Consider the following 14,639-nt stretch of genomic DNA (forward strand, 5'->3'; position numbering starts at 1 on the left):
GTAGCCAATTACATCCCCCTTCATGGATACCAATTTCCTGCAAGGAGCCAGGGGCTCATAACTTTTGGGATGAGTACCAATGGATAAATAGCTGTTGCTGCAGAATCCTGGGGATTTTATGTTACTCTTGGTACTGTGGGCTGGGACGGTGAGGAAGGAGCCCAGGAGGACGGATTTAATTTAGCAAGACGAGCCTAGTGCTTCTCAGAACGCAGAGACATGGTCACAGTTTTCCCCTGGGGTAGGAAGAAACCAAAGCCTGGGGAAAATGAAAGGCCATGGTGGCAATGTCGGATCCGAAGATAAGCCAATTACAGAATCTTTACCCTTGGTGGTAGCCAGTCTCCAAGATGTACCCCCCCCCCCCCCCCGCCGCCGACGGTGACCATGGCCTCTGGGTATTCGCCAGGTGTTCCACTCCCACAGTGACTAGGGATGCGCTGTGTAACCAAGATATTGGTTCTGGACATTCCAGAAACGATGGAGTTTGACTTCCAGGAGTAGGTCATAAATGACACCGTTGCTCTGCCTTATACTGTCTCTTGGGTCATTTGTTTGGAGGGAAGCCAGCTGCCGTATCACAAAGACACTCAGGCAGCACTCTGGAGAGGTCCAGGTCTCCTCCCGACAGCCACCGTCACCTTGCCACCCACATGGCTGAGCCACCTTGAAGCACTTCCGCCAGCCCCGGTCAAGCCTTCGAATGATCACGGCGCCAGCCGGCATGTTGACCGCAACCGCGGGAGACGCTGAGCTGGAACCACTCTTGCCGATTCCTGACCCTCAGAAACCATGTGAGATTGTATACGTGCACTGTTGTTTTGTGTCACAATCTCTGGTGTCACCATCTACATTTTGTAGCAAATAGATCACTCATACGCCCCTGCCAAGTGTACCATCCTGTTTCCACAAGAAGCTGACTTTGTCCCTGGTGGGAAGACTTGTCAGAGTGTCTTTTTTTTTTTTTTTTAATTTTTTTTTAACGTTTATTTATTTTTGAGACAGAGAGAGACAGAACATGAACAGGGGAGGGTCAGAGAGAGGGAGACACAGAATCCGAAACAGGCTCCGGGCTCTGAGCTGTCAGCACAGAGCCTGATGCGGGGCTCAAACTCACAGACCGCGAGATCATGACCTGAGCCGAAGTCGGCCGCTTAACCGACTGAGCCACCCAGGCGCCCCCAGAGTGTCTTAAGTAAACGATCTTCTCTGTGCTAGAGTGTCTCCACCTCCTGATATCAATATCCCCTGCCAGAGGCGGAAAGCTGCCGTTCCGGTACTCTTTGACATCCGCCTCAAACACTGTAGCAAAGTAAACACATGCTTATACACACGCATATGCAAACGTTCACACGCACAGAGCTTTCTTTTAAGCCTGAAAAAATCACTCAAGCACTGGGAAAATGAACGTTTTTCCAGGAAGGACCGGATGCTCTAGATGTTTTAAGTACCATTTATTCATGCTGTCTCTGCATAGACAGATGGAGGGGGGCAGTGTGGGAGGGTACAGCTGACTACTGAGAATTGATAGAGGTCTCTGTTCTCCTTTGCTAGTCACAAAATTCTGAGCTGTGTGAGGACCAGCAGGTGAGGAAAGCCACTGTCACCGAGCCCGTGCATTCCTGCATTCGTTTAAATATTTCAGAATGGAATTTCTCCCCCTTTACACACTTTTCCCCACCCTGTTTATCTCCCTGGGTGAGGAGGAGGGTCTTTAAGAAGACAAAAACACAGAGACTTTGTGAGCATAATGGCATGTCCGGATTATGGTAGAGGCAGTCAAGATACAGAGGGAAATATTGCCTTGCTGTGTAGACGCTCTACTATGAAGAACCTGGGAGATACGAGGCCTCTACTTAAGGTGCAGATTAAGAACCTAGAGCTCCTTGCCCTCCAGAATGGAGGTCAGGAAGGATGCTCAGAGCCTAGAAGGCTACCGGGGGCCACGAAGGCAGAGGCAAAGGGTAGAGAGAGCACTCAGAGTGGGGAACAAAGCAGAGCAGAGAAGAAGGGAAATCAGGCAGAGAAGGAGAATGTTCGTCCAGAGCGAATCTGCAGGGGCTGAAACACGGCCTGCTGGGAAACCATGTTCCCCCACCTTCTTAACCAGGTATTCATTTTTTATTTCTGTCAAGGGCCTCTACCTGTCTGTCCTTCCAAGTGTTGAGTCATATCTGAAGGCTTGCATCAGCAGTGAAATATTCTCACCACATGGCAAGTAGAACCATGGAGGTCCTTCTCTAGGGAGAGTCAGGACTGATCATAACCACAGGCTGGGGAGTCAATGTGGGGATGCAGTTCTTGTGCCTCACTCCCCTGGATGTCCTCCAGAACCAGGTCCTGTCTCTGTGCTCATCTTCATTTGTGCAGCCTCTCTTGATGAGCTCATCCTTGCCTATGATTTCACCCACCAGCTCTGATGAATAACCAATCTGGCTCCTCGTCTGCCATCCATCCCCGACCGTAGCTCCGTGTGGACCTGCCCCCCTCTCTTGGTTGTCTGACCCTCCTTGCACTCAACAGGTCCAGCTGAGAATTCAATTCCACACAAAGACTTCTTTTCTCCATGACCTATCCCTGACCTTGGGATCATCTCAAGACTTCGCGTTGCTCGGGTCCCAAAGCCATTCTGCCGGCGGGGCCTGAGGTCTTTCCCTTCAAACTATACCTTCGTTATGGACAACGACTATCCTATGCTCACTGCCTCCACTCTAATCAAACGCATCGTGACCAGCCTGGAATGCTCTTTTTACTTCTCTGTCTCTTACGCCCTGCCACATTTCAAAGTTTTCATTTCCTAAAGCCTTATCTGACCCCTCAAGACCACATTTGTCTCCTTTCTAGAACTTCTATTCGTCCTATTCAAAAATTGGTTATTGAAGGTCTACGGTATACAATGTGTGAGGTGCTGAGGGCACGAAGAGTGAAGTACCAGGCTTCAAGGAGATTAGACTAGTAACCATCACACCAAACATCTCGCCTTTGTTTTCTCTCTCTTCATTGTGTTTCCCCAGCCAAATTCTTAAAGATCCAGGACTATGTCTTAAATGTCTTTTGTGAACCCCACGGTGACAGACTATAGGGCATAACATATTCATATCAAGCGCTTGTTCATTATATGCAAGACGGGTGGCAGAAAAAGACAAGAGATACATGTCGACTGCAGTGTTTTCCTAGATTAGAGAATTATCTCTGGTTAAGACAAAAAAAGCACATCAAGAAATTAAAGAAACCAGACTGTATTGGAGTAGTGTTTTACAAGTCTAACCAACAATTCAATGTCATTTGACAAATTATTTGATTCAGAGCTTAGTAGTAGTTGAGAACCCCTTCCCAAATTCCATAAGCATGAACTGATCGTCACATATTATGATTAAAGAACTAATACGAAAATGATTTGTAACATTTTAATAATTTAAAGGCAGGTGTTTGAAATGTCCGAAGAGATGTTACAAGATAGAAGTAAGAGCAAATTGAGAAGCAGCAAACACAAATTCTCAGATAAAATCATTCTGTGCTAGTAAGGACAAGAGAACTGATAGGATCTAAACACATGAGGCAATCCTGCCATCCACTCTGCAAGGTCCCTTGGAACCAGGGACAACACAGGGCTCAGGCAATACCAATGATGTCCTTTCTATGTGTCCCCAGGAAAAAATTTTTTGTGAATCACAAGTGGAGGAATATCATTTCCCCCAAATGTCAAACCATTTCTAAGAAAAAAATTGGGAGATATTTCACTCGTCTAAATTTTAAGTGAGTATAGTTTTGATTCTTTGAGGACTGGTATGGACCTCTACTTAGACATCCAGTCCAAGGAACACATGTCACTCCATCCCAGAAGAGATCTTCACATGCTGAACAGAAGCTCAAGAATTCAGATTCAAAAGTTAGTCCCCGGCACATGTTTACTGTCAAATTTCATCTTTTAAAAAAAACGCGTACTCACCTGCCAGAATATGCTGTCTATTGTGTTTCCGAGAAAACCATCGCGACCTTCGGAAGACACGAGTTTGGGGCCAAGAATTGTCATGAATTCATCAAAGTCCACCTGGCCATCCCCTGGAAGGAGAAAATAGAAATATGAGTTGAAAAGTAGTTGAAACTGACCTACTGTCCCCAATGAAATAAACATCACCATGCTTTGCTTCTTGGCATGACCTCGGTCAATGAAGAGTTGAGAGCATTACTGAAAATTGTCCAGCTGTACGTGATAGAAATTTCAGCTTTATCCTCGTCACCCACGTATAAATTTAGAGATCAAGTCTTTCCCTTCTTCCATACCTGTGCCTGCTCGATCTTCCTTGTTCATTCAATCGCCAGTCCCCTTCTGAAGACTGTGGTAGGAAAACATTTCCAAGAATTAACGTTCCCAGTTATAATTATGTTACTACTGAGATGGCTGTCCGCCCTCACACTCTTATCACCACACCGTCTCCCATACAGTTCTGAGTTTACACCCCCTCACAGCATGAACGATCATGCTTTTTAAACATCAGTGGCATCTTTTTTTTTTTAAACATTTATTTATTTTTGAGAGAGAGAGAAAGAAAGACAGAATGTGAGGGAGGGAGGGGCACAGAGAGAGGGAGACACAGAATCTGAAGCCGACTCCAGGCTCTGAGCTGTCAGCACAGAGCCTGACGTGGGGCTCGAACTCACAAACCGTGAGATCATGACCCGAGCCGAAGTTGGATGTTTAACCGACTGAGCCACCCAGGCACCCCAGCATCAGTGGTTTCCTTATCTTTGGCAAAGAACACAGTATAGCATTCAGGTCCCACTATCCCTTTCGCCGCCTTTTGTTCCCCACCCCTACACAAAATGCCATGCTCTCTCAGAACTTCATGCCCCTGTACATGCTGTTCCCTCTACCCAGGATGCCGTCTCCCCACTGGTCTACCTGATGAACGTCAACTCATTCTCTAAGACGGAGCTTAAATATCAGGTTCTCTTTTTGTTTTTCTTTCTGACCCTCATCTCACTGGACAGAGTTGGCCAAACTCGATCTATCATAGGCCCTATCAGTCCATGTCCCAGTCACTGGTTTGCATACCTATTTCCCACCTGCCATCGTGAGCTCTGCAAGGTCACGGACCCAGTCTGAAACTTCTTTGCATATTCCCCATGATGGCGGGTACTCAGTATGTACTTACAGAGTGAATGAATATCTCTTACTTGTTTTTTCTTTGCTCAGTTCAGCATCTCTCATGCGACATCTGACACTGTCCACCAAAGGGTGGACTTGAGCCAACTTAGACAAAAGCAGGCCTTCAAGGTATTGTCTGAGCCCCAGTGACTCATCAGTGTGGCATTCTGTGCCCTTAGAACTGCTCAAGGGGGGGCGTCTCCACCAAGAGCTCTCCACGTTAGCCCAGCTGGTGCAGACGGCCCAGGTGTCTGCACACAAGTTTGGCAAAGTGCAGACGCATCAATCCATTCCCAGAGTGCAATCACCTTCAAAGAGTCCTCGTTCAAAACCTATTTCAAAAAGCTGAGCAGATGTCATCATCAAGATGCCAATAATTCCGAAAAAGAAGTCCAAAAACAGATCGCGGTGTAGATAAAACACCCTAGGGGGTAAGGGAGGCGTGGAGAGTCAGTGGGAAAGGAAAGATTTAGTACCAAATGGATAGGACAGTCACTGGGCTACTGGAGGAAACTGATTTCCTTCTCACGGTGCAACACGACAGAGGCATCTAAAATTCCACCCTTACTGGTCATCGTGAGAAGGCTAATTCAAGCAACGATGAGTTACCATCTTACCTTTCAAATTAGCAAAGGCTTCTAGAATGCTGGCAGAGATACAGAGAAGAGATGGGCTGTCTTATGCCTTCCTGGTACACTCATCCCGGATACTGGATACGGACTGACAGTATTTTAGATGCTGTAACATGCTGATTCCTTTTGATCTAATAACTTCACTTTTTAAAGAGAAATACGAGGCAAGGAAACTATCTTAAATGCAGACCAATATATTTGCCCCCAGATAGTCCTCCAGTATTTGTGAAAGTGGGAAGTTGGAAGCGTAAGAAGGGCCCAGTCTTCCTGGCAATCACACTGAGCTAGCTCCATGTGGCTCCAAGTCTCAGACAGAGGCACACTCATTATCCACCTGCATTGACCCTCTGCTCACCCCGAGTCACCCTTGCTTGTCTGGTGCCAGATGGCCAAAAAATCTCAGACTAGAATATGCATTCTCTATAGATATGGTATCACCCTTGATGAGGTGAAAATTGATTCCTAGGAGATAATCTTAGATATTACAATGGTTTGTGACCCTCTTAGGGTCTTAGTACATAAGCAGATACACAAATCATCTGTGCTATTAATATCCCATGGGGTAAGGCACTAGGGGAACAAATGTCTTAAAAGTCTCCTTGTAGTGGGGTGGCTCTGAAGAAGGAGGAGAAAGAGATGGAGAAGGAAGAGCAAAAGAAAGGTCCAGAAACACTGGACAAGAAGATGCCCCAAGTACTAGAGTTCCCCTTCCCCAGCCCTCCTTCTGGACTATTGTTCTATTAGCAGTGGCCATCATCCCAACTGTCTGTCACCCGAGGCAACATCTAACGGTTCACAAAGGCTTAGAAGCTCAAGGGCATGGATCATTTTTTACGAAGCCCTATGACCTTAACTAAAATGTGTTCACCAAGCCGGGTCCCTCAAGCCCCTGGCCATAGTGTAGTGAGAGCTGCTTTCTCTCACTTGGAAGCCTAATTGGGGGGGGGGGGTGGCCCATAGGATGTGGCGGGGCACCTGATTCTCAGAGCCAGGAGAATCAGGGCTGTCTTTGAACAGTCCGCTTGCCAGGTGGGAGGACAGAGACCATTCACCTCTCTGAAACCTCCCCTCCCCCATAGGGTGATGGGAGTGGGGCAGTGCAGAACTGGTATATGTCAAGGGTCCACACGGAATTGTGGCCAAAGTCCTCAGGGAGTGTTCACAGACGGTGCTGAGAACCATCTTGGCTGAGAACACCAAGCCCGAAACTGACCAGCAGAAACGGCCTCTGCGGCAGGAGCATCAGAGACCCCGGGACAAGTCCCAGTACAGGCTCGAGTCTGCACGCTTTGAGAACATAAAAGGTCTTCCTAGCTGGCCACTTAGGAAGGAATGTAGTGGGAAATTGGGCGAGATGGCCTTCAGGGACCTTAATACAAACGAGCATTGCCTAAAAGCCATTTCTTCCCCAAGTTGCCACTCGGCCTGCAGTTGGGGGTCTCGGTGATTCTCCTTGGATGGTCAACTCCCAGCGGACCCAGGCCTCTCGCATACGACCCTCCAGGCATCTGAAACCTCTTCCGCTGAAAAGAACTGCTCTAATAAACGAGGTCTGTCCAGGCCTGGCCCGGTGACATCGGATTGCCATTCTGGAGTCACCTGCCCCCAGAGACAAAGGTGGGTGGCTTCCCAGAGCCACCACATGTCATGGAATGTGACAGACTGAACAAGCGCTCTCCCTTTGGTGAAATTATTTCACGAAGCTCGAGCGAGAGAGCACCTGCAGGATAAGAAGAAGGCATTCGCTCCTGGCCTCATCTTCCTTTCTCAGACTTCCAGATATCATGGTGCACTTAGTAAAAAGGGCAGGAAGAGAACCCTGCTAAGGACTGAGTCCTGTTTCGTCCCCCCACCATGGATGTCAAAGCAATGCACTTGAAACTGGGGCAGGAAGCCTCAGGAGGGTCAGGACCACACATCGTTCGTTAAGACCAACCAGCTGAAAGATTCACAATGAGGCGAAATTATAGTAAAAATCACTGCTAAATACAAGGAAGGAAAGGACTACACACGAAAAGGGGGTGGGCTCCGAACAGGGACACGGGTTAGGAGGAAGACACAATGTCTGACTCCACTGACATCAATTAACCACAGGGGCGCCTGGGTGGCTCAGTCGGTTGAGCGGCCAACTGCGGCTCAGGTCACGATCTCGCGGTCCGTGGGTTCGAGGCCCGCGTCGGGCTCTGCGCTGACAGTGCGGAGCCTGCTTGGGATTCTCTCTCTCCCCTCTCTCTGCCCCTCCCTCGCGCCCCGTCGCTCTCAAAATAAATACATGAACTTAAAAAAATAAATAAGAAAAGAGAGAAATCAATTAACTGCATTCTGAAAGCATGCCTGCAAAGGGCCAGGTGTGGGGGCTGTTTTCTGTGGGGCAAAAGAGAGAGGAATAAGGCACAGGCTTACCCTCCGGGAGCCTGCAGTCTGTTACCTAGGACAGAATCAAGTGGGTGCTGTGATTGACCTAAAAGTAATGTGCCAAGGCAGGACAAGGGCAGAAGTAAAGGCCCCAGTTAGGAAATTCTCAGCGGCTCGGCAGTGAGCCTCTACCGAGGAGAAGGATTCTAACAAGCTGGAAGGGGTGATGAGGTGTGCCGCCTGAGTGACGCGGGGGACACCGGAAAGGAGGCAGGATGGCCAGGAGCAGCGGCCGCCCTCCCTTCCTGCCGGGTTCCTGCAGGAGAGAAGTCCCCGCATGTCCCTGATGCCAGTCAGGGGAACGTGTCCCAGTCAGGAAGAGGGAGCATGAGCACACGGCCCACCGTTGGTCAGCGGGAACAGTGCTGGCTGGACGGGGCAGTGCCGGCTTAGAAGGGGTGTTCCGTAAGACAACAGGAGAGGAAGGCCAGGGTAGAAATGGGGTGGGGGGGGGAGGTGGAGAAGACCGGAGCCGGGGGAATGCATTTCCAGCGCAACTGACAAGACCTGGAAGGACAAGAAGGTGAAGAGGCGACGATGACCCTGAGGTTTGAATCTGGGACCCCTGGCAGACGGAGCTCATTAGGAATGATGGAGAAGTCAGGAGGAGCGGGTCTTTGGGACATGCTGGCTTTGCGGTGGTGGCGGGGTGGGAGGTGAGAGCCTAAAAGCTAAAAACGAGGATCTAAAAGACTTCAGGATCTATGGACGGATTACTAAGATCTTTAAGACAGACTCTCAAGGGAAAAGAGCAGGTGTGGAACTATTATCATAACATGCTACGATCTGGATTAACAAGGGGGTCAAGGAGGAGATATACTCCTATTTGCTTAAATATTTATCCCCCCTCCTGCTCCCCCGCAAAAAAAAAAAAAATACTAATAATAGTTACTGGTTTCTTCATGTGTGAGTCTGGGCAGACAGGCAAGGCACAGGTAAGGGACAGCATCTCACTATATATTTTCTCATACCTTTTTGATCTTTGAACCACCTGCTCAAAGAATAATGAAACCATGAAGTCTGTCTTCAGTATCCTTCGGGATGAATTCATCAAGAGCAGAGGGGGAGGGAAAGAAGGGGGAAAAGGGAGACCAAGAAGGGCCTCGGGAGAGCCCACGCAGCTGGTGTCCTGGATGCCCTGGCCTCCACGGGACGCAAGCAGGAACCACTTTACTTTCTCCCAATTCCCTGTCCAAGCTCCCCTGTCTTACAGCTCTCTCCTGGCCCTGGGGGAAGCCCTGGGCTGGTCCTGTAGATTTGTTATTGACTCTCAGGAATCAGAAGCCCAGTCCAGGCTACCGACCGTGTTGACTCCAGACCTGCCTTAGTAGAAAAAGCATCTTCCCCCCTCCTTGGACTGGGGCCTGACCCAGCCTAGTGGTCTGCAACAGAGAAGAGGAATAGGTTCATTTCCTCGGTCCTTCCTAGGTCCACCTCCCTCCCCACCATCCAGCTATGGTTTCTGGCCTCACCTGGGTTGGAAACGGCCAAGGTGGAGGGGGAAGGGAAAGAGGCATCTCGAGCTATAGTTCCTCCAAGTGGGCTATGGCTCTCTCCCCTTTGGTGGGTTATAAGCCCCCTGGCCTTCCGGTGGTCTCCCCCTCCGTCGGGATGCTATCAGTCCCACAGATGGTCCTCAAGGCAACCCTAAACCGACTGCTCCTTTGCCGCTGCGTTAGCCAGCTCTTCCCAAGGTGGCCCGACTATCTCTGCTCGGCTGCCCGGATCAGGGAGCAGCTCCAGTCCAGGTTTGTAGGTGTTTCTCGTGTGGGGGGGTGCGTTTCCAGATATTTTCATGGGATGCAAACTGGTGCAGCCACTTTCCATACTGTGGAAAACAGTGTGGAGGTGCTTCAAAAAGTTAAAAATAGGACTGCCTTATGATCCAGCAATTGTATTACTAGGTATTTACCCAAAGAATCCAGAAATACTAATTCAAAGGGATACACACAACCCGATATTTGCAGCAGCGCTATCTACAACAGTCAAACCATGGAAACAGCCCAAGTGTCCATCAACTGATGAATGGGTAAGGAAGATGTGGTACACACACACACACACACACACACACACACACACACACAGTGGAGTATTACTCGGCCATAAAAAAGAATGCAATCTTGCCATTTGCAACAACAAGTTGGAGCTAGAGCGTATTATGCTAAGTGAGATACGTCAGTCAGAGAAATACAAATACTATATGGCTTAACTCCTATGTAGAATTTAATACGTGAAACAAATGAGCAAAGGAGAAAGGGAGAGAGAGAGACACACACACACCAAGAAGCAGACGCTTCACTGAGGGTTACCAGAGGGGAAGGTGGTAGGGGGGTTGGGTGAACTAGGTGGTGGGGATTAAGGAATGCACCTATGATGAGCACTGGGGAATGTTTGGAAATGTTGAATCACTGTATTGTACACCTGAAACTAATACCAAACTGTATGTGAGCTAACTGGAATTCGAAGAAAAACAAAACAATTGGAAACCCTAGGTTTGCAAAACAAGTTTAAAAATGTATTAGTTGTAGTTACACAAAGTATCCCATAATGCTTATTTCTTTTATATTTGTTGCTATATATCTTTCCTCAGTTGTAATTTTATTTGCACTCTTCTAGATTTGATGTGCCAGTCATTTATGTTTCATAGTTTTTCCCAAGAAATTTGGTCTTTTTTTATACACTGGTTACGATACGTATACAGGTGTGTATTTTCCAATTAATTAATTCTGCCCTCACTCCAATTTTACTGTATCTTACCCCATTATTTTTATGTCTAACTTTTTTTCTAAATTTTTCTTTGAATGTTTTCTTTCGTTTTTTCCACAACCTTGTAAAATAATGAAATTATTTTTAATGCTTTGAGTTTACCTCTGGGGAAAGCTTTGATCAATACCTACATATTTGAGATATGTAACATTCTTGTCATTTTCTTTAAAATTTATCTTGAATTTGCATTTTTTCCCCTAATTTGTATTCTTTATTGATCAGGAGAGTGTTTGCCAACTGCAGAGAGGTTTAGGGACTTCTGTTTAAATGTTGATTATTATTAAATCCTGCTTTCTTTGGGTTTGAATAGGAGAATGTGGCCTGCTAGTATCAGTTCTAGAGAGTTAGGTGATGCTTCTGTAATTTTGCATATAATCCTGTATTTATAAATGTTTCACAAATATTTTGAGAGGTACAACGTTTGTTAGCTGCAGCAGTCAGTATACGGCCGAGGACTTACTTATTGTGATTGTATTGCTTGGATTCTCATTTTGGAAGCCAACACCGCCTAACTCAAAGAGCAAATGTTGTGGAGTCAAGATCAACCAGGGTTCAAGCCTGGGTTTCGTCTCAATCAACGGTGCGGTCAGTTATGGGTGACGTTATCTGGACCTCCTTCATGCCTTCATGAAATGGACACACTCATCTCTACCTTTCAGTGTTGGTGACAGAGATAAATGAGGCCCCTTAAGTCAAATCCCTTAGCAATGCTCCTGGCCTGCAGTTGGTCACAATAAGTGGCAACTCTTATTAAGTTTTGTCTACTTGATCTGCTCTTAACTGATAGAATATCAGACAGTCTTATCTCTTTCAGTTCAGGAAAATGTCTTCGTATGATTCTTTTGAGTATTCCCATGCTATTCTTTCTTGTGAAATTCAAGTCTCCAATTTCTGTTTTTCAACTCTGTCATTTTCTCTTGCATCATTTTATTTTTCTCTTATTTCCCTCTGTCTTTACTTAGAGTGAGTTAGGGCTGTAGGTTATTCATAGAGCTGTCTCTGCAATTGCTTCCCCACCCCCAACGTAATAGGTTTTCTAAAGAGCATTGATGTTCACCTACATAAAATGAATACACTAATGTATTACTTCTCACATAACACATAGAGGAGTGTACTACGTACAACTGCATTAAGTAGAACACTGTTAGTGTTCTCATGTATTCTTCTCACTGAAGCTGGGTCTCTCTTTCTTCCATTTGTGCCTCAAGATCTTATCTTCTCACCTCATCCTCCAATGTCCTTGTCTGTGGAGGGCTGTTTTCACCTACCAGGTTGGGAATACAAAGCAGGTATTCCTTAAACTTTTTTCTTTCTCTATAGTGAACAATTTTCGGAAGGAGATTTTTTTTTGTTTGTTTGGGTATCCAGAATAACGTCCCTCTCCTTTTTGTACCAATCCTTGCATTTTCTTCGCTTTCAATTCCATGGGTCCCAATGTTGGCCAACCATCAGCATGTATGGATGTCACTGACCACCTTCGAATACTCCAGTTGTGAGGTCAAAGTTTGCAATGCCTAGTGCAGTTTCTAGTGTCTAGTAAGTATTCAGTAAAAGAATTCTGAACAGAGTTTATCCTCCTGCCTCCATTCACCAATGCTCTAAATCTGGTGAGAAGTTATGGTTGAAGAATTATGATCAAGAAGCAGTATATTAAAAAATGACAACCACTCCCAAGACTTGTTACACTCTGGGTTTCTACTGTCTCCAGCCTGCTTAGGGCACTGCAGAGGAGACTGGAGCTTGCAGCCCCCACACCCACCATAGTGCTGCCTGTGGCTGGAGCTTTTGTCCATGTGATATTCTGGGGTCGTGCCTACAAACGGAGGACAAAAGGAGGTACCATGGAGGAAGGGACAAGGGAAAATGAGAGATGGGAACAAGATACTATGCCTTTTTTTTTTAATGTTTATTTTTTAGAGAGAGAGAGAGAGCAGAGGAGGTGCAGGGACAGAGGGGGCGGGGGACAGAGGATCCAAAGTGGGTTCTGTGCTGACAGCAAACAGCCCATGCGGGGCTTGAACTCACAGGCCGTGAGCTCATGACCTGAGCCGAAGTTGGACGCTCAACTGACTGAGCCACCCAGGTGCCCCTCTCATGTTGTTAATTTTAGCCATTCTGGCAGGTATGAGGCGATAGTCCTTTTGATCTGCATTTCCCTGACGATCGTGATATCGGGCATCTTTTCATGTGTCTGTTGGCTATCTGTATGTCTTCTTTGGAAAAATGTCTATTCATGTCTTCTGCCCATTTTTAATTGGATTACTTATTTTGGGGGTATTGAGTTTTATAGGTTCTTTACATATTTTGGATACCAACCCTTTATCAGATGTGTCATTTGCAAATATGTTCTCCCATTCTATAAGCTGCCTTTTAGTTTTGTTGATTGCTTTCTTTGCTGTGCAGAAGCTTTTTATTTTGATGAGGTCCCAATAGTTTATTTTTGCTTTTGTTTCCCTTCCCTGGGGAGATATATCTAGAAAGAAGTTGCTAAGGCTGATGTCAAAGAAGTTACTGCCTGTGTTCTCTTCTAGGATTCTTATGGTTTCCTGTTTCACATTTAGGTCTTTAATCCATTTTGAAGTTATTTTTGTGTACGGTGTACGAAAGTGGTCCAGTTTCATTCTTCTGCATGTCGCTGTCCAGTTTTCTCAACACCATTTGTTGAAGAGGCTTTTTCCCCATTGGATATTCTTTCCTGCTTTGTTGAAGATTAATTGACCATATAGTTGTGGGTTAATTTCTGTGTTTTCTTTTCTATTTCATTGATCTAGGTGTCTATTTTTGTGCCAGAACCGTGCGGTTTGATAACTTGAAGTCTGGAATTGTGGTGCCTTCAGCTTTGCTTTGCTTTTTCAAAATTGCTTTGATTATTTGGGGTCTTTTGCGGTTCCACACGAGTTTTAAGAAAGTTTGTTCTAGCTCTGCGAAAAATGCTGTTGGTAGTTTGATAGGGATTGCATTAAATGTGTAGATAGCTCTTGGTAGTACAGACATTTTAACAATATTTCTTCTTCCAATCCATGAACATGGAATGTCTTTCCCTTTCTTTGGTTCATCTTCAATTTCTTTCATCAGTGCTCTCTAGTTTTCAGAGTACAGGCCTTTCACCTCTTGGTTAGGTTTATTCCTGGCTATCTTAGAGCTTCTTGTTTCTGGTGCAACTGTAAATGAGATTGATTCCTTCATTTCTCTTTCTGCCGCTTCGCTATTGTTTTATAGAAATGCAACATATTTCTGTACATTGATTTTGCATCCTGCAACTTTACTGATTTTGTGTATTCATTCTAGAAGTTTTCTGGTGGAGTCTTTCAGGTGTGAAACTCGTGCTTTTATTGAAAAGGGGCAGTTTGTCAGTAGTGATTTAAGAAAAGACTGAAAAGCAATGGAATACGATTTAAGAATTTATAAAGCAATTCTAATAAAATACCTGAAAAGCTTCTCAAATGGGAACAATCACACCTTGAGTTTTTTCATATTGTTGAGAAATAATATTCTTCTTGTCATATAAACTGTTCCAGGATAAAGCAAAAGAGGAAAAGCAAATGTAACTCTGATACCAAAATACACAAGAGGAAAACTACTGACAAACCTCACTTACGGATACAGGTAAAAGTCCTGAAGCCTGAACTTGAAAATCTAATTTGAAATATACTAAAAGCACAGCTTACCACAGCTGC

General features: G+C 45.8%; 1 protein-coding gene across 4 annotated transcripts in view; it reads right to left on the reverse strand.

Annotated features, from left to right (window-relative positions):
• The window catches only part of CALN1 (calneuron 1), a 536,504-nt gene that overhangs the window by 196,424 nt on the left and 325,441 nt on the right, over window positions 1-14,639 (reverse strand). For all 4 annotated transcript variants that reach the window (XM_086692032.1, XM_086692031.1, XM_086692033.1 and 1 more), the window contains one exon: window positions 3,950-4,062. In XM_086692032.1, coding sequence (XP_086548158.1) covers window positions 3,950-4,062 — 113 coding nt within the window. The remainder of the gene's footprint in view (window positions 1-3,949; window positions 4,063-14,639) is intronic.

This window comes from Puma concolor, chromosome E3 (genome assembly GCF_028749965.1).
Source record: "Puma concolor isolate L17-30 chromosome E3, mPumCon1.1.hap2, whole genome shotgun sequence".
Taxonomy (NCBI): domain Eukaryota; kingdom Metazoa; phylum Chordata; class Mammalia; order Carnivora; family Felidae; genus Puma; species Puma concolor.